General features: G+C 29.5%; 3 protein-coding genes across 3 annotated transcripts; all 3 read right to left on the bottom strand.

Moving 5' to 3' along the window:
• Positions 1 to 294: 294 nt before the first annotated feature.
• On the bottom strand, positions 295 to 2,486 carry LOC119685412 (odorant receptor 82a-like). Its single transcript, XM_038099679.1, has 6 exons — positions 2,177 to 2,486; positions 1,354 to 1,537; positions 894 to 1,239; positions 732 to 836; positions 516 to 668; positions 295 to 429 (listed from the first exon to the last, which is right to left on the bottom strand). The coding sequence occupies exons 1-6, from the start codon at positions 2,484 to 2,486 to the stop codon at positions 379 to 381; spliced, it is 1,149 nt and encodes a 382-aa protein (XP_037955607.1). The 3' UTR covers positions 295 to 378.
• A 4,654-nt stretch (positions 2,487 to 7,140) lies between these two features.
• LOC119676574 lies at positions 7,141 to 8,025 on the bottom strand. The gene is made up of 2 exons (XM_038087815.1): positions 8,011 to 8,025; positions 7,141 to 7,938 (listed from the first exon to the last, which is right to left on the bottom strand). Exons 1-2 carry the CDS (start codon positions 8,023 to 8,025, stop codon positions 7,141 to 7,143), a joined length of 813 nt encoding a protein of 270 aa, XP_037943743.1.
• Positions 8,026 to 16,275: 8,250 nt separating this feature from the next.
• On the bottom strand, positions 16,276 to 17,339 carry LOC119676573. The gene is made up of 2 exons (XM_038087814.1): positions 17,325 to 17,339; positions 16,276 to 17,241 (listed from the first exon to the last, which is right to left on the bottom strand). Exons 1-2 carry the CDS (start codon positions 17,337 to 17,339, stop codon positions 16,276 to 16,278), a joined length of 981 nt encoding a protein of 326 aa, XP_037943742.1.
• Positions 17,340 to 20,982: the final 3,643 nt, after the last annotated feature.

The following is a 20,982-nucleotide window of genomic DNA, read 5'->3' as shown; positions in this document are numbered from 1 at the left end:
ACAATGCAATACGACTTCAGCTTTAAGTGTTAATTTTTTTAATAACAGTTATTTCCTAAAAGATCACTTAAAGCATAACTTTATACTACACTAAATTCAGTAACCTACAAATAAAAACTAACGTCCATGTCATTATAAAAAATATATGCTTCTCCAACCTCGCACAGATAAAACGCAGCACTAGCGACACCTGCCGCAAAAAATGTGAAGAAATCTAAGCTAAAAGCTTTACATACAAAAACTCACTGATTTGTGTAAAAATATAGCTTTTTAATTAACAAAGTTGTGCTTTTATCTACAATTTCACAGATACATTCGTATCTCAACTATTAAAAGAATAGACAAGTTGCTATTATTCAATACATCTAAATAATAATCTTAGTCGATAGATTGTATAAGTGTTATTAGCGACATTGCAGCTCTCAAAATCTAAAAAACATAAAAATTTTAAAAAAATTTTTAGTTACAGTTAATAGTTTTATTTTAGTTAGAAGTTTAAAATTCAAGTACTTTACCACCATAAAATTTGCTAAAGATGCTTCATAAAAGCCAGCCTTTATTACCACTTCACGTTGAGATCGTAACATTACCAGAAGCAACATTCGACGCGTTTTTGGAGTCAGGAGATACCAGTTAGATAGCTGCACAGAAACTCCAACCATTGAACTCTTTCAAAAAAAAAAAAAATAAAATAATTTATTTCGAAATTGTATAATTCATAAGATAAATACTTCAACTTTAAGTATTTCTCCACCATAGCAATATATGAATAACTGCAAAAGTATGGCCGCAAGAAAGGTGCAATAAACCACTAAAACTAGTAAAGTATCTAAATGCTGAAATAGATTAAATCATTAAATATATTTTATGAAACTACTAAGAATAATACTAACAGTCACTAGTTGATATATAATAACGCATACTTGCACTGATGTTAACAGAAACTGACCAAAAACAATTGGCTTGTAGATTTGTCGCACCTTATTCGATAGATCCAAAAGTAAAACATGGTAATCAATATATTTGCTGATATCATATTGTGCTGCTTTATCTGATCTTCTAAACTTATTTGTTTTAATAAAAAATTGCAACGCTTGAAAATGTGAACGTAGATTTATAGTGAACGATAGAAATAAACCATCAATGGCGCTGGCATACATCACCACTGTCATCGTAACAAAACCAGTGTAGACGTACCCAAACTCATAGCCGGGCGTGGACACAAAATCAAAATTAAATCTAAAACATTGAAAATAAAATCAAATCATATCAAATCAAATTAATTTAATTAATTATTTGAACTTTGACTAAATGCAATAATCAATCAAAATCAAAATTAAAATCGTACATCACCTCATGGGCATCGGTAAATCTCTTATGATGGTTTTATGATTTATTTTAGACCAGATTATCTTCACCAATGGTCCAATCATAAAATACAAACCAGTTGAAGATACCGAAAAGTAATATAATTTCACTAACTTCATTGCTATTTTATTGGCCACAGTCAAGCCGCGTTTGACCTCGCTTACATGCGCTATTAAAATCAAACAAAATATACAAAATATATACAAAATACACAAAAAGCAACAACAAAAAGTTCATAAAATTGGCAATAATTATTTCATTAATTAAATGCATAAGTAAAACTAATTAATGTTAGTCTTTAAATTGTTGGTAGACAGGAAATTAAACTGATTTAGGTCGCCAAACAAAAAAAAAAAATAATTAAATTACAAAGTCTTGACCTGCATAAAATTGCAGATGAAATGGTTCTTATGGACCAGAATGGAAGAGAACTATTTAGTAAAATGTCTCAAATACAATTCTTTTCCTCTTCGAATGCAATAAAAGTGTATGAACAGCTATTTGAATACTTTTAACAACTTAAGACCCAATTTTGATTTAGATGCTTACTTACTATGATGATGATCTTGTAATGTACCTCAAATAACTTAACAATTGTTTTTTTTTTTATTTTTAAATGAAACAATTTAGTTATTTCTTTGAAAGTATACACTTTTAATATACTTCTTAAACTCGTAAAAACATTTTACTTGAAGTTTATTCAACCTTAGCGTTCACTTCTCTCAATCAGAAACAGTGAAAAATATATTTTTGGGATATACCTTCCAATGCTGAATTTTATTACCAACTTCATTAAATACTTGCTTACCAGCGTTGAACATTTCACCAAATTGCTCCATTAGTTCCATGAACCTTTGCTTGTACATCAAAAAAGTTATCATTTTAATCACTGTCAACATATTTGTCAACACAATGCTGAGACTTGCAGTCGCAAGTGTTAAATCATCAATGTTGTAAACCACGTAATTAATCATTGGCCATTGAGCAGATAACACCAAAAGCAGAGAGCCATAATAAATAAAACTATTCCATTTACGTAAAAGCGGTGATTTTTCATCTTCCAACGTGTGACCCATTAACCGCAAACATTTTCTCTGGGTTTCAAATATGTCCTGCATGGCGCCACTTACAATTTCACTTCAGATACAGTACTTAAGAACTGCAGAGCTCATAAAATTACTTCTCCCATATAAAGGCTTTCCCTTTCAAAGAATTTTAGTAGGAAATTCTTCCATTTCTAATTATTTAATTACTTGTCATGTGTTCTGGAAATAGTCATAATTACCATTTGAGTTGACTTTAAGACTGTCATTAAATAATAATTGCAGGATATTATCAATGTTTTGATTGGCCGTCGACATTTTAATTATTTTAATAATGTAATTAAATGAATGGTTATAAAACTGTTAAAGTACAAAAAGTGTATAATAAAATTTTACAGATTTCATAAAAATATAAATTTTTATATCTTATTTGAGTAAAGTTTCTTGCTATAAGAAATATTTAATTGTCATTATGTTTAATGCATTCAAATTAACAGAAAATTCAGAAATATTAAAATTAAATAATATATTAATTTATAATAGCATTTTAATTCATGTAATGAATATTAAATCAAGTGATAAATGTTTAATTAACTTATATATCTTATCTGTTATGCACTTCCGCAGAAATCAATCAAAAATTTACATAAACACAACATTTTATGAACATTTAAATAATTTAAAATCTGTGAGTTCATAGATAAAATCTTTAAAGTGTCTGTATATAGATTATGTTGATATATTCATATGAGTCAACTATATAAAACGATTAAATAATTTATTGAACTCTTTAATGTAATGTGCAGTGATCTAATCGAAAGCTTCATCAACTAAGACATGTCTTTTCTTTGATATAATATTAATAAAAATGATTTAGTTAATTAATAAAATTAGAGCTACTATAAAGTTTCAATAAAATAACTGAGGAATAAATTTATGCGGAGAAGATGAGAGTAATATAAGACAATACAATAAATAGCCAACAACTAGCAAAATCGGATCATATAAATATTAACCGGGTAGATGTATGCATAATTATAATATACCATATAGATTTATATACACACATAAATATTATATATGCACATATAATGTATGTCACATTATTGTTGTATGCCCGATTTTCAAAGAACATAAAAGTACTTTTTTTGATAAAGCATTTCTGTCCGAAGTTGAAGTTAAGGTCTTATTAAAGAATAGCAATACGTGTGAAAACTGTTTTAAGTTATAGAAGATTAAATATTGAAGGATAGAATTATAGAATTAATAATACTAATAATATGCAGACCTATTTGTATGCTAATTAGACACACTAATACGGAATTTAAGTAAAATTTTTTGTAAGTGCTGTCCAAAATAATAAATTATAAAAATAATTATGACGAGATAATACTTGTTAAGACAGTAGGTATTGTATAATAACTCTATACTAGTCTTAGACAGATCATTTGTTCTCTTATATGGATTTAAGACTACCAACTGTTGTCATTATAAGAACATTAAAATATTATTTTTTAAGATATTATGAGAATAGTCTTTAGTGCGAATATTATTCTCTATGTCGCTGACTCGAACACATCACGAGTTATTGAAAATTCGTACTATTTCGTAGAGACTGTAATTTACTGACCGTGGACTTGGACGTTTACCAGCCAACTTAGCTGCTGTATATTAAAGAAAAACGCAGAATAAGCTTATAGAAGAGGGATTAGATCAAGAAACAGCATTAGGCTATACACAGTTAAGAAGCAATCCACTCTTTAGTTTGTTTCTATAAAAAAATTGTACCCATGTATTTTTAATTATTGCTATAGTTAGTAAAAGTTTTCTGAGTATTGAGCTTTGATAGTCCTTACGACATTGTCTGATGACCACAATGGATCTAGCTTAATTTTTGTTTTTAATTTTCTGAAGTAGACTGCTATTATTCTGCAATTCAAACATAGAAAATGCTAAAGTATCACTTGTACATATTTACATAATATTGGAACAGAAGAGAACTTTGAGGGACGTGAGAATTATAAATCGATGGAAACAAAAAAGTAACAATACTTCTGCTCTCAATAATAATTTCTTTTATCTATATTAAACACTAAAAATAATCTTATCGGTAATAAAGAAAAGGCTATTTTGCTTTGCAAAAGAGTATACCGATTCATGCCAAAAGTAGGTGGTGCTTCCCGAGTTCGTTTGGCTTCAGTTTACAAATGTGTGACGTTTTGTTGTATATCCGAATACTTCATAGTTTGAGACGATGTTGTGGTAATGCTGGCTGTATATAAGCTGATGGGTCTGAAAGCATTTCTAGTCGGGGGATATTTCTTCCTGCGTTTACGTACACAGAATGCTAAAAATGTGTAATCTTTGTCAGTTTCTTACCAGTGCTTATAATATAAGTGCCATAATAAATTGCAATATTGATGGGATCGCCTACAAAAGTCAGGCTAATATCATTCGCTAATTTCAAATATAAAAGTTTGGATTCTTCAAGCAGATGGTGACTAGGAATTTTAACTGACGCTGTACATTAGGTAATATGAATGCTTCGTGCAGACTTTTACCGCACCTTTTAATTAATTCCAGCTGCTTAATCTGTCGAAATAAAATTTAGAATTTAGAACATTATTTTAAACTCACAAATTTAATCTGGTTATATTGATTTTGTCTACTATGTACTAGTAGCAAAATAATAACAAGAATTATTTACGGAATAAAATTAAAAACAGATATCGACTTTAAAACCCCTCTTCGGCTTTAGGAAAAAACCGATGTCTGTTTCATGTTTGTTCTTATCAAAAAAATATGACAATTTACGAATTGTGATTTAATGGAGCTTCTGAAATAGCTAGCACCCTTTATTTATTCGTTTTGGTGAAATATAATACTTCACATAATTTTTATTATAGAACCCGTTGTTTGTATAAAGTATAGCGGAAGGGATCTTGGCAAATCTTCCCTCAGTCGCTTAAATTCTTTTAAGAATATATTGGGATGAGCATCTTTTTTATTGAATAGTGAAAGTGCTCTAACCGTTATCTACTTGGTGATGGTTTCAATATCTCTGCTAATATTAGAGTTTCTAACTTATCACCGTGGTTTTAGCTTGATTATTAAAACCATCACAACCATTCAACAAAGATAGTCCAATGAATTACTTAAAGGTGAGGATTCTAATTAAACCAGTGCATCTTTTTGCTTTTGAAAGGAAGTTGACGCAAATTCAGAGTTTGTATATATATTGCCTTTTTTCATAAATCGTGTGTGCGTATTTGATAACTCCATAATAATATTTGATTTTAGCAACAGAAAGCTATTAAAAGCTATTACTTATTGGCTGCTGTGTTTAATCTATAGTTCCGTTTTTATCTCGAAAAGGATGTACCCTTTCGTTCTTTAAGTTACACTTAAAGTAACAAATTTCATCTATATTAATTTCATATGCTTCTGCCATATTGACGACATTATGTTAGGATAGTGCGTCATAAATTTAGAGTTAAATGTATTTTAATGGGTCAATGTGTCTTGTTTCATTTTTGTATATTTTATTTTATTTTTTTATGTTTTAATTTATTATATTTTATTTTATTACTAATTATTTTATAAATTTTATTTTATATATTTTACTTTATTTTTATTATTTAATATATTTATTTAATTTATTTATATATTATATTTTAATTATATTAATATTTATTTTATATTTTTTTTTTTGTTTTTATTATATTATATATTAATATTACTTATTTTATTCATTTTATTTTATATATTTTACTTTATTTTATTTTATAATATTTTATTTCATTTTTATTACATAATTTACTATTTATTTTCTTCCTATTTCTTAAATTATTATATTTTATCTTATAATTTATATTAATTAATTTTATTACTTTAATTCAAAAATTTTTAAATTTTATTGAATAACATTTAATATCAAATTGTTGTTATTGTGCAAGTTTATACAATTAAAAATTATTAATTAATTTATTAATTTTTTATTTAACAAACATTCACTAGCAGTCATTAAGGGAAGTAAATAGTAGTTTCAAATAAAGAAAAAAAGCTATAATTTTGAATTTCAATGAAAGGAAAATAATAATAAAGCAACAAACCTAATGGCTAACACGAATGTGATGTTTGCAAAAAAAAGTTTATGGGTCAGTGGTGCCGTGATAAATCAGAAAGTTAACCAAATTAACCTTTCGTCATGATATTTATTAACAGGTACAAAAAACCGAGTAAATACCGACCACGGGGTGTAACAATTCGAATTTACCAACACAGCCAACGGGCCAATGAGATGCGAAATCTAATCAATTTTGATTAAAAAAATTGCAAAAAATAACGAGAAAAGTAAAACAAAATAAATAAATACGTTAACATATTTGATTAATGTTAACAATTTGATGAAATGTTCAATGATTTCGGACTGGACTGGACTGGACTGGACTCATGAAGTAACAAAGTAACAAAGTAACAAAGATCATAGGTGGGAGATAACAGCAAAAAGACGAACAATTCAGTTAATGAGCAAAAAATCCAAATTTCCTTTTAAGCAATTCATAACAATGAATAAGTAAAAAAGCCATTACATTTCTTTTTTTCAAAATTAAACTAATAGTTTTATTAACGATTTCACTAGCAATAAAATTTACAAAACAAAAACTCAACAATCTTTGTGTTTAACACACAAAGTGAAAAAAGCAATAACAACGACTACTTCAAGTTCTTAGAAATTTGGTGGTAAGTATGCATTGCTTGAGTGTGATCCCGTAGCGACGCCATGAGCACCACCAAACGATCCACTGGATACGACACCTGTAGCAACACCACCATGACCAGCAACACCAGCGCCAGCGGCACCAGCGTCACCACCCAAGGAACCAATGACTGAGGTAACTGGAGCAACACCTTCATCTGTGACTTGACTGCTGCCTCCCAAAGCATCATACTGAGCTTGGATTTGTTGTTGAGCATGAGCAGCTTCTTCGGCAGTCTTGTATTTAATGAAGAATACTTCAGGTTTGCTGGTTGGGCTGGCGTGTTCAATAACTTCAGCTTGGATATCGGAGGAGTCAGCTTTCTTGTTAAGCACATAAATGACAGTCTTTTCTTCATTAACAGCTGGGCTGATCTTGATGGCAGTCTTCTTGTGTGCCTTTTGTGGCGCCTTGATGAACACAACATTGTAGTTCTTCTTGGGTACACCGACGGTGATGTGTTGTTCTTTGTACTCATCTTCACCATCTTCAGGTGCGGAGTGAATGTAGAAGCGTTTCGACACAACAGCTTGTTGTTGTTGTTGTTGATGATGTTGTTGTTGGTGATGTGATACGCCTACATTACTTGAACCCTGACTGAAGAAAGCTTGTTGGCCACCGGTGGCGCCTTGAAAGAAACCTGCTGAACCACTTGATGAAGGTGCAACATAATTGCCACCGAAACCTGTGGTCTGTTGCACAGCACCTGTTGGATTGTAGTTATAACCTTGTGGTGCAGCGAAAGCTACGGCAGTCAAACACAAAACCTATAAAAATTTAAAAAAAAGAGTTAATCCTTTTGCGCTCATCCGAGTTGCTATGTTATAGCGTATCCTTACAATGAATCCACGCATTTCTTTGCTTATTTTGAATGTAGTGTGCACGAAGGGCTGTTCTGTTAGTTACTTGATTGAGTGTTTCTGTTGTACTGTTGAATTGTGGAACTGTTCACATCTTTTATACCAAAAACTTAAATTTTACGACAATTGTAAATATCAGTGTGGTTACCGTTTGCTTATTTGTTTTAGCGCTCTTTGCTGTGGTTTCGTCTTCTCCACCATTCCTCAAATAGCTATTTTTTATCTTCAATTTTTGGCTATTTTACGCTTCTGGCTGCAAGCACTATTTTCGTCGAAGCACTGCAGTAGTCTTCGGCTATAGACGAGATCAGCTGATTAATGGTTAATTACTTTTGTTGTTGTTACTTTGTGTCGATTCGTTGGAAGAGGTCCAGTCTGTGTATTAAGCCCGTGACCATTTGAACTATAAATTCACATAGTTAATCCAATGCAAACACTGCATGATTTCATTACCAACATAAATTTCTGTTGCGTTGGCTGGACTCAAATTTTCAATTTTGTAGTGCTACTCTGCTGCTTCTTCAAAAAAAAAGTGCTTTTTGTTTGTGAAGGTAAAAAGTGATATTTTCTATAAAACAAGAAAAACAGCAGCGAACATTGAAGATTGATTTCAACGAGTATATTTATTTTAAGAAAATAAATAACTAATATAACAAAAAAATTCAACTGAAATTTATGAATGAAGTCATCAATTGGATAAGGTTTTTTTTCCAGTAAAACATTATTATTATTTTCACAATGTTTAATTTTTTATATCAGTATGATGTAGACTAAGCCGCTGGCAGTAGCTACATTAAAATAAAGTCATATTTGTTAATGTATTTTCTGAAGAGGTTTCAAAAAGTAGTGAACTACAACAACAAAAATTCATTTGCATTATTTTTAATTAATTGAATTTTTGGCTGACTATACAGCTGACAAATACCCATCATCAGTGGTCTTAGAAATATTTCTTGTATTTAATTATTTGTAAATAATTTTTTGTGTTTTCTGAGAATGTTTTCGACCTGGAAAACCAACTACAGTGACAAGGCTCGATTAGTGACTTAACAAGTGACATCTCTAGGTAAATCTAGATACGCTTTGCCAATTCTTGCTACACCAATTTCAAGAAGCAAATCTTTTTATTGTTTTCCTGAGATTCTAATCATTGTATCTATTTTATTAACTAATTTCTATAGATGAGCTGATACGTACCCCATATCAACACACAGCAGTCCTTGTTTTCTTGCTGTCATGTGAAGTTCATTTGTAAAAAATTTTGAAATAAAAGAGAAAACCATTCTATTAAGTATTAAGGGATCCGAAATTTTATAGAAGAAATTCGACCCTCTTATTTGCTCCCGTATAAACCACTGCCTTGTAGCACTAAAGTTATAAGATAGTAACATAGAACTGAATCTAAGTCGTGAAAATTTATACTTAATTAAGAATTTTATGCTTACTTCCCGATGAATGTAGTTGATGTTATTATCAAATGACTAAAGGCTGGTGCTGCAATGCTACCATATTTTTCAGTTGCAAGTATATTTCTTATCAGTATACATAATTCTTTCCTATAACAGCCGTAATTTTTTCTTTCAGAGTTGTGAAAACACAGCATTCAGTCTGGTTGAAATAAATTGGCATCACTTTTGAATATGTTAAATGCTTCTTTTTTCATAGAATTAGTAAATACTAATAATTAATAATTTTAATTATAAAATAACATACAAAATGAATGTTAGAACGAATGTCAATTTACCATATGTATTTAAATTTATTAGCAAATGAAATGCTTTTAACGAATGACTGGAATTTTGCTCCATATTATCAGTGAACATGCACAATAGACTGATTCTTGAATTTGGCTGCACTAAAACTTGAGACGTAAATATTTTTTCAAATAAAACCTAACTCAGAAGATTTTAAGATCATTGTTGTTGTTTCACATGTTTTCTTTCATTAGTTGCGAGTATTTTTTTGCTACTCTGAAAGAAAAAAGTACGGCAAATATAATCTTCCCTATTACAAACTTCAGCGTTTGATAAAATAGTGCTGACTCTAGGGTACTCTTATCGCACCATTGATTTTGTTGAAGAGGACCCTGAGAACTAATGGCTTCTGCAGCACAAGTATATAAGTAGTGTAAATACGGCTTACTTTTCCTTAGCTTGTACAGAACTTTTTAATCAACTACAGAATAATTCAGCGAAGCTTTCGAATTTTTTTGGGGACGTGATGTAGTGATGCAGTTGTTTACATATTGACGACATAGAGTCACTCTCGTTCCTTAGATCTAACAAAGTAGTCCATTGTGCTGATAAAATTTTTTTTTGCGATTAATAAGAACAGGCGTCTTATTAATGGATATTCTAAGTGAATATTCTAAGTGAAAAAAAAAATATAGACGCATTTCCTATCTATATACGAGTAACACTGTATTAAATATATGCTTAAGTACTGATTTTAATTAATAGAAAACTTATAGAATTCAAATAGTAAAAAATTTAAAGGGTGAACTTTAATTTTTTTTTTGAAACAGTATACATTGACATAATCAACTAAGAAAAATTATGAGAGCATATAATAAATTTAAATTTAAATTTATGAAAATGCTGATAAATACCGATGATAACCACACTGAATTTTGTATTTAATTTTCTTTTAATTATATAATGTTGCAATATTTCATTTCTAAAATTAAAAATAAATAAATGATTGCATTAGAAATAATGATGAAATCTAATCAAACTAACTCCAAGTTTTATCTTTTGCAACTGAGTTGTGTCGAAATCTTAAATTTATATTTCAGCTTCGAATAAAATGTATCTTTTATAACTTGCTGAAAAATTTGTTTTTGAAAAAATAATTTTTTTCGGGAAGTATTAACAAATATATATAAATAATAATAATAAAGCATTATAGAAAATGTTTAAAACTTTAATATTTTTACTTAATATCTAAAATATTTCTCAAAGAAATTTGCAGTTGATTTCGAAACAAAATCTATTTCATATCAAAGTAATCGTTTGTATCTTTACGTGTGTTATATTGATATTAAATTTTGATTTATAAATATTAAACTTACGATTTATATGACTAATGTAAATCGTTAATATAAAATCGTTTATATATTGGACGACTTCATATAAAGTTTATATATATACTCGCATTTTAAGTACAATATGAACATTTTCATAATAGCCACACAAAATATCTTAACAATTCATTTAAGTATATAAGAAAAAAAGTTAAAAAAACTATAAAATACAGTGAAAACTCTTGTCAGTGCATACTTCTAACAAAAGGACGTCTAAAATAATGATATAAAAAAATTGTTGGATTAGCAAATTGTGCACCCATGAGGTGAGTTTATTCAACAGCCACATCTAATAAGAAAGTTTTTACTGTAAATGTAAATATACTCAAAGTATTTCAAAAATTTTAATATCTTGATAGTAATACTATAAATATTGTATCTGACGTAGATATAAATTAGATATAAGAAATAAATCGAATTTACAATTAAAGAAATTTCATTACTTTATAAAAAGTGCATACTCAGATAATTTACAGCCTCAATAAATATGTTTGAGATAGAAATTGACTTATACAAGCTTTTTGTCAAAGGCTTTTAAAACTAATATCAATTAAACTTATTTTATGTGAAAAAACATTTTGCATTAAATTTGTTATGATTTTTGCTAACAGATTTTAATATTATATTATATATGAGAGATATATGAGTGATATATGAGTACATGTATGTGTGTATATCGTGACATATTATTAACTGCTTGACCAAGTGCTCTACTGGACCGGATAGGCAACAATTGATTTCAGTTCACTGCTAATTAAATTTTTATGTAAACTGAATAAAAGTTGTGATTTCAATTAATTAAAAATTGTAAATCCATTGAGTGATATACTTAAAAACATAGAAAATTAGATACTATAATCGCATTCGCATTAAGTATATTTATATTGTATTAAATATATATTGCTATCATCAGATTGAAAAGTATTGTTTTTACCTGTTTAATGCACACTGGAATAAGCTACGTTTAAGAAGTAGTAAATACAAATCAAAAAAAAAAAAAACAAGAAGAAAAAAACACTAAAATAAAACTATTATAAAATAGTTACGTATTTGCTGTAAAACGTACCAAAGTAAAAATTTTAATTACTTTGGCTGCCGAACACCTCGAAGATGAACATTTCACAACATCAAATTTTCAGCGTCTTTTCTAGTACCTACCGAGCATACCTTCTTCGCTTTCGATTATTTGTAAATGTTGCTTGCACAGTTTCACAGAAAGCCAAAAATATACTCTGAAGCCCTAATCATTTGTGCGGATGACTAGACAACCAACGCAGCGCCACATTATAGAAACCTCATAGACCAACTTTTCTCTGTATGTTTCTTATGTCTACTTTGTATCTATATTTTTTTTTCTTAATTTTTTTTTTTAACTTCGTTAATGATTTGCAAATTGTGGACAACATTGCGTGTCACAACTCAAACCAATTTTGATGTATATTTTAATTAATAACAATGGTTTTACTGTGAAAATAATAGTCATTATACCAAAAAAAAAAACGAAAACTCTAAAGGAAAACGCACTTCATAAGCGTCACTTCTGTATCTGCATTAAAAGGGCTTAAGTATGACCTACGGCAAGGTAGTTCCCCATATTACCTTAAAGACGAACGTCATTAAAAATGTAACTATAATAGCGTAACAACGACAAAATAGTGAGATATGCTGCATCAGCTTGAGGTTTAAGGCAAGGAGCTTAAAGTTGGGAAGATGCAAGAAAACACAATTGACGATAAACCTTTTTGACACAGTAATTGTAATTCCAATTCGTGGAAATATCCATTAAGTTAATTTTGTGAATCTCACTTTTTTTGAAAAATTTGCAAATAATTATAATTATTTAAACATCAATGAAACGGTCAAATTTTGAGTTCATTTGGTCACCATTTACACAATTTGCTTTATATACTTTACTAAATACTTTTTTATTTATAATTTACTAACCTATAATTAAAATTATTTAATTGTTGTGGTTTTTATTTAGCCATTAATCATTGGGACCAAAACAAAAAATATACATATATACAGCAATTATATACAAATTATTATGTATAAAATAAATTGATATATACTCATCATTTACTATATATCATATATATACATATATAAATATATATGATTATAATTAAAAATAAAGAAACTGTCAAAATTTTGCACTTATGCATAAAATTAATTTCGTTTTGGTTTAGATTTCAAATTGCCAATAACCAAAAATATGTTGATTGAAGCCAATTTGGATACAAAAATTAAGAAAAAATTTTTCCCAAATTGCAAATGATATTACCTTCTTCATGGTTAATCAATTTTTTTTATAATAATAATTTTTAAGCAAAACAAATCGTACTGGAAAGCGTAACTAATCCAAACTCTTATATACAAACTCGTCTGGATTGAGATAGTACCCATGCAATAAGAAATTATTTACAAAAAATAGCACTTTAATCTATATAAGAGAAAATGATTTCAGAATAACAATTTTAAAGTAATATATTTAATATTTACTTCTTAACTTTAATTCAGATTAATCTCATTATTATTTAAACAATGCAATGTAAATTTGCTAATATTTTTATTTTTATATATAGTCAATAGTGAAGAAATTTAATTAATTTTCCATACTTCAACATAAAAATTTGAAAATAATTTTTAATTAAATAATAATAAATTAATTAATAATTTAGTAAACCGTTGGTATCAAAAAATTACTTACGAATAATTAAATACAAGAAATAATTGCAAGACCACTGATGATGGGTATTCAGCAATACTCGAAAGAGCTGTATGATCAGTCAAAAATTCATTTAATTAATATAATATGAAAATAATTTTTGTTGTTGTAATTTACTGCTTTTCTGAATCTCTCTATAATTAAGTAAAGTTATTATATGCTCTTTCTTTAAAAGTAATAATTTTGACACAAAAACAAAACTGATCCCATCGAAATAATAAATAATGTATATAATAGAAAAAAAAATTTTTAATAGACATTATCCCTAAAAATTTCTTGGATTTGATTAAGAATATATATATCTATACTCCTTTGTGAGAGAAAAAATTTATTTTACATCGAAATATGAAATTTTAATAGCATTTGGAAAATAACTCTGTATATTGAAATTATTCCAGTGATATTTCAATTTATCTAACTAATAGCTAGTTACTAATAAATCATTAAGCTTCACCCAGAACATCATTCAGTTTAGTAAATTCTTAAGTTTAGTAAACCTAATATTTAGCTAATTATGTCATCAAATTTGAAGATTTAACTCAAATGATTATTCAGTAATAAATTCCTTAATGTTGCTAACTTAATACCTCATAATTCATAGGATTTGAAGATTTTACTCAGATGTTCATTCAGTTCCTTAATTTTGCCGCGATTAGTATTTTTTAATCTTTAAGATTTGTACAGTGAGCTTAAAATAATTATACTTCTCATTAACTTTAAATAAGCGAAGGAATGATAATCAATCGCTCAATGCGATGGAGTTCTACAGTGCACAAATGCCAATCTATTCTTATGGATTTTCAGTGCACAATGATCCTGTAACTGAAACACAGCAGGCAAGTGATGAGATTAGAACAAAAAGACTCTATAACATTGCAAGAACTGTTGGCATGAAAGTGCTATACATGATTAACAATGTAGTGAATAAAATTAATTCATTGATTAATTACGGATGTTATCATGGTAAGTATATAGTATGTAAAGAAGAAGCAATACTCAGGTCCCATTAATCGTCCATAGTTACAATCTCCTATGCTTTATCTTTATTGACGTTTAACGAATTTTTGACCTATTACTGCATGCCACCAACTGTACTTAAATAGAAAGATATTGCTTGGAAATTCATGAATTTGATAAACCTCACTCCGGTACGGTTTGTTCTATCCTGTGTGCGGGATGGTCCAGCAAGTGTAACGAAGGGAACGCTGGAATATGACAATGCTGTATAATTTTTCCGCTCTTATTGCGTATCATTATCAACTTTACTTTTTTAAGAAAAATTGGCAAGGGATCACACCCATCTTATATAGTAGGCTTAACGCTCTGGACTGCAATTGTATAATGTCTCAAATTTTAATGCAATTAAAAGAATATTTGTTGAAAATTGAGATACAAAACTAATAATTATTAAATAAATAAACTCTTTCTATTTTCAATAAACTCTTTCAAGGCAACGATTATGTCTAGAATTTTTGTTACTTCGGTAACAATATTTGAAATGACGGTATCAATTAACAAGCTACACTAAACTTATTGACAAAAAGTAGGCAAGAATGTGGAAACCTTAAAAAAATTTTCGTATCTTTGAAAGTGTTTTTCCTTCCTCTTTTATAGAATAATTATGGTCCCACTTTTGTATAATAGTGGAAGTCAGATCAGCAGCGCTCAATTACTACAAAACGTTGCCAAGCTCTGACTTCTCCGCATCATAAGCATAAGCTGACTAAATAAAATATCAAAGACAGGAATTGTTTAGCACCAAGCGAGCGGCAATTGTCACAAAATCAATAACCCGAAAAAACAAGTGAATTATATATACCTTATAATCCTTATAATCCTTATTACCTTATATACCTTATAATTATAGATCTTATACACAGATTAGCAAAAAACATAAAAGAAATAACTCCTAAAGTTGAAGAAGATTCGAGTGTCCCAATAAAACTTAAATCATAGCTGCAACATGATTGGTAGCCTCTAATTTGAACCTCTTAATGCACAATAAAGTTTAGCAGAATATTAATAAAGTTTTTATAAAAAATTTAAAAAAATTAAAAATTTAATTTGAAAATCTATTTGTTTCAGAATTCTGTTAAAGTAGTTACTAACAAATTATTAGTTTTACATGACAAATTGGGTTAAAAATTTTTATACATATGTTATAACAATACCTGCATATATCATAAATAGTAGCAAGGTCTATAATTGCAACTATTTTCAGAAAGCATTTGAATATTACAGTTTTTCATAAACACCGCATTATTAGTAAAAATGATTAAAATCAAATAATTCCTTTTAAGTAACTTAAATTAAAAAGTAAATTTTAACAGAAAAACAATTTATTAAAATTAAAACAACAAAATAAATGCAATAACAACAATTGATTAAGCTAAAACAACAACTAAAAAGAAGTAAAGCTTAACTAATGAAAATGTTAATGGAAGTATCTGGATGGTGGCAAATATGCATTATTAATGGGTTGACTATATTGGTTTTGTACAGGTGCAACAGCTTCTGCTTGTTGCAACTGCTGTTGTTGCTGCTGAGACTGCAAAGAGTTTTGTGCAGCAGCAACATATTCTGGCTCAGGCTGATCTACTTCAGTAGCTGCGGCTGCATGTTTCACTGCATCCAAACTACCAATTACAGAAGTAACAGGTGAGACACCCTCATTTGAAATAAAAGTGGAACCACCCAAATTGTCATACTGAGCCTGTATGGTTTGCTGTGCATGAGCAGCTTCCTCTGAAGTCTTATATTTGATAAAGTAGACCTCGGGTTTACTAGTTGTGGTTGCAGGTTCAATAACTTGAGCATCAACTTCACTGCTATCGTGTTTCTTGGCCAAAACATAGATGACAGTACGTTCCTCATTAGCAGCGGGTCTGATTTTGACGGATGTTCTTTGTGCAGCCCTTGATGGCGCTTTGATAAAGACAACATTGTAGTTTTTACGTGCTTGACCGACTGTTATAGTTTTTTCACTTCTCGCCTCCTCTTCTTCTTCTGGAGCGCTGTGTATAAAGAACCGTTTTGTCACCAAAGCTTCAGCAGATTTTTCGGCAATTTGATTTTGTTGCTGTTGATAGACTGCTGGTGCTTGTAAGGCATTCGCAGCAACTACAGCAGGCGCCAAATAACGTGCCTGTGGTGCTGTTGGTATACCAGCAGGCGAGATTTGTTGTTGCACTGCCGCTGGAGCAGTTGGTATGAACTGTTCACCATTATTAGCATTAACAAAGGCATCAATTTGTTGTTGTACTGCATCAAAATTTTGACTAGTCTGCGCAACACCATTTAAATTTGATGTAATGCCAGATGATGTGGGTAATACATCTTGTTGATGTGCATAATTATATCCTTGTGGTGCAGCAACAGCTAAGCTTGCAAGGCAAAGTATCTGAAATATGAAATAGAATTTTAGTAAAATAAGTGCTGGTTCCATTCCTTGCTAAATGTTTATTTTTATGAGAAATTACATACAATAAGTCCACGCATGTTCCTACTTGTTTATGGAATGTTCGTTGAACAGCAGTGTATTGAATCTGTGCCAAAACTTGAGACGCACATAACTTTTATACAAATTGCCCTACAATCTTTGTGTACAATCAATTAGTTCAACAAGCTTAAGTCAAAATTTACACCTCATCAGTTTTAATTTTCGTCAGTATGTCTTTATTCATGCACAATGTACACACCGTGAACTCCATTCACACATTTGGCCGTAATATAGATGATTATTGAAATTGCACTACGTTTTGTCGATACAATCCATCAATTATAAAAAAATTAAAACCAGAAATAGCTTCAGTCGTAGACTCCACCGACGCAACGGCAATTACTTAAGCGTCCCCCTGCGAACAATTGCTCCATAAAATTGAATGATAAAGCGCGTAATTTCGAGCACTTCATTTAGTTTTGATTGTTTAACATTTTGCCTTTTTCATTGCGGTTTCCTCAAAAATTTAATGAATTCGAAAGTGGATTTGCCAGTGTTGAATGGCACCGCTGGACATCTTCCAATTGTTTTTGCCGCGTCTGCCTCCACTGCCTCGACTTCAGCTAATTTAATTTGTTTTAGTTCGCATTTTTTGTGTGTAATGCACATTCCGCAATTCCCAACGAACCTGGCCGGTCGGGTCGATTGCATTAAACATTGAACAACCATGTACCATATACTATATACCATACATCCATAACACTTTCCACCAAAAATCTTCACCCATTTGTGATTTGTGCATTAATCATTTCACATTGCGATTAGCTGTTGTTTTTTATAGTTATTTGTTTTTTTCTTTATGATTTTCTGATTTTGTGGGTTTGTGCTACAAACCTAATTTCATCTTAAACTCCGAAAATCTATTTTTGATGATGTACGGTTCGTTGTTCCCTGCCTAGTTTAGTTGTTACATCATCTGACAGCATCTCATTAAAATAATTTGTATCTCTTTAATTTTGTGTACTTTGCTAAGTTACTGTAATGAGTTTCGGTAAATAAATTCATTAGGCGTTCGCTGCGATGCCATGATTTCCTTCTTGCAATGCAAGTGGGCAGTGCAGTTTGCATTTATACTTTACGCGAGTTCAGTTCAACTCGGACTGTGAAAATTTGAGGTTTCAGTTACAAATATTTTATCAAGTTTTTTAGATTTCCTTAATTAAGCAAAACAACGAAATGGTGAAAATGATGGATGATTTCAATTAGGAATGCTTCAGTTTTCAGCTACTGGACTATGACGGTAATAAAATGTCAGCGCGCAATGCCCAAATTTTTTTCGGATAATTCACTTAAAGTGTGAGAATTTGAAGTTTCAACATTTGTTGCAACAAAAAGTTAAACACATTCTCTTCGCATTTATTAAGACACAATATTTATGAAATATTTTATGGGAAATGAAATAATAATTGTAAAAGATAAATGTTGAATGCGAAATATGCATTTAATAAAGCATACGTAAATTTTTGGAAAATCCAGAAAAATAAATGTATTCATGTTGATTGTAAATTTTAAATGTAATTACTCATTCCAAGTAAGGTGCCTACCCTTACACGATAGACATTCAAAAGTTAGCATAAAGGCTTACCCTTAACCAAACGCCTCTACGTTGTATAATATAATGGGATTCCTGTTCACTAAAAATATAATAGACAACATTAAACTAACAGTAAAAGTGTTGCCTTGTAGTCTATATGTATGTAAAGTTATCGAAAGACTTAGTCAGTGTGAAACTTCAACACACTAAACTCACCCACAATTTTCGACGATTAGCACTCTCGGGATCATTGAGCTGGTGTTTCGTCAAGTGGCCGTGTGGAGTACGAAGTTTCAACATCAATTTTTTGCCATCATTTTTCTTATTAATCACACTTATCAGCCCGCATTTTCATATGTTGCAGTAGTGTTACTGTAGCTGTTCTTATTGAGAACACATTTCATGGTTATGTGAGTAGTGATAGCTCTTTGCGTTCTTCTTCGCTATGTTTAAGACAATGTGTAATTAGAGTTGTAAAGATTTCGACTGGATGCCATTTGAAACTACTTAAACACATTTTATATATTATACCGCTAGGAAATGGTAGATGTCCTAAAACTTCCAAAGACGTTCTAGCTCCATTTCAAAGCGATTGTAACGAAAGGTTGGGCAGTGGACTATCGGCCAGCTAAAATCTGTGAAGATATTCTTTGTATGTATGTATTTATGTATATGTAGAGAGAATTATTAAACATATGCGTAAGCAAAGGTGCGAAAGTTTATTGGACTTGTGGTCTACAGTTTCTCGTAAAGCCATAAACTAACCTCTGACAAAATTTTATCAGCTATTTGTCAAAATAAGGTTGCCCACACAAAAAATAATACTTTCTGAAGGCACAACTAAAAAGTATTAAAATGGCAATAAAAGTACAAAATTAACAATTGTGATATGACTTTCTTGCATGATTCTCGTACATGATTTCTTTCACGACCGCTTAGAATATAACCATGCCATGGCCATTGATCATATGATTATCTTTATGAGATGGTCGTTATAAAGACATACCAATAATAATATTTTTTAAAGGCACAACTAAAAAGTATCAAAAAAGCAATAAAAGCACAAAATTGACGATTATGATATGACTTTCTTAAATGACTCTCTTTCACGACCAGTAAGAATGTAACCATGGCCACTGGTCATATGATCATTAGCAGATTATTATTCTCCTAATTAATATTTTTAAATGAGTTTTTTGTTTTAAAATTAATATTAATAAAAATAAAGTAAATACTATTACTAGACATAGGCAACAACAACACAATAACAACACAATATACACATATATCTATCTAGAGTAGCCAAGAGTAGCCAAGAGTAGTACTATACCTCAGAAAAGCATATAAACTAATTTCCATAAGCTGCACTATTTTCCCTAATATCTGTTTAATTAAGCATGCAAAATAACACACAGCATTATTATATTAATGAATTTCCGAATTCATTTTCTAAATAATTATTTAAGGAATACAAAATGGAATTGATTGAAAATTAATGTTTCAGCAACTAAGTGCCCATAAAGATTTATTGTTTACAAATAACTAAACCTGATGACTCAATTCAGTGGGTTAATCAACTGGAGCTAATGGTGTCACGAAGGAGCACAGTTTCGCCGCTTTGTTCTGGTCATTATATATTTTTTCCATCAATATTGTTGATGTTTCGAATGAGTCTAAAACTATGTTTCAAAAATATAAAATAATTTTTTGTGAAATTAACTAGGGCACAGAATAATACAATACTTACAGAACTCAAAATCAAACATTTATTCAAATAATTAATTAATTAATCAATTTAATTTCGAATCCAATTAAAATAATAAAACAAGAAAGCAGAAACAAGTGTTTAAAATTATGAAATAATTATATTTCTACAAATAAAATTAAGCAATTTTGATAAAATTAAATTTTTTTTTGTTGTTTTGGTACAAATATATTCATTACTTACCACAACAAAGCGTAAATAATAATTAAATTTCAAATAAAAAATTATTTTGTATGAATTTGGACGGGCACGCAATAATTTCCAATTTAAAAAATTAAAAAAAAACTGATTAAATTTTCTACGGTTTTGTATCGATTAATAGAAAAAAAAATTAAAAAATTTT

The sequence above is a fragment of the Teleopsis dalmanni genome, chromosome 2 (genome assembly GCF_002237135.1).
Source record: "Teleopsis dalmanni isolate 2A chromosome 2, ASM223713v2, whole genome shotgun sequence".
NCBI lineage: Eukaryota > Metazoa > Arthropoda > Insecta > Diptera > Diopsidae > Teleopsis > Teleopsis dalmanni.
The sequence above is the reverse complement of the archived record's forward strand: the minus strand, read 5'-3'. Positions and strand labels throughout refer to the sequence as shown.

Excerpts from the sequence above, each read along its gene's own strand:
- LOC119685412 (XM_038099679.1), bottom strand. The coding sequence starts at position 2,486 with ATGCAGGACATATTTGAAACCCAGAGAAAATGTTTGCGGTTAATGGGT. Across the intron at positions 1,240-1,353 it reads GATTTACCGATGCCCATGAG|ATTTAATTTTGATTTTGTGT; the intron begins GTGATGTACGAT and ends TCAATGTTTTAG. Across the intron at positions 430-515 it reads CTTTAGCAAATTTTATGGTG|ATTTTGAGAGCTGCAATGTC; the intron begins GTAAAGTACTTG and ends TATGTTTTTTAG.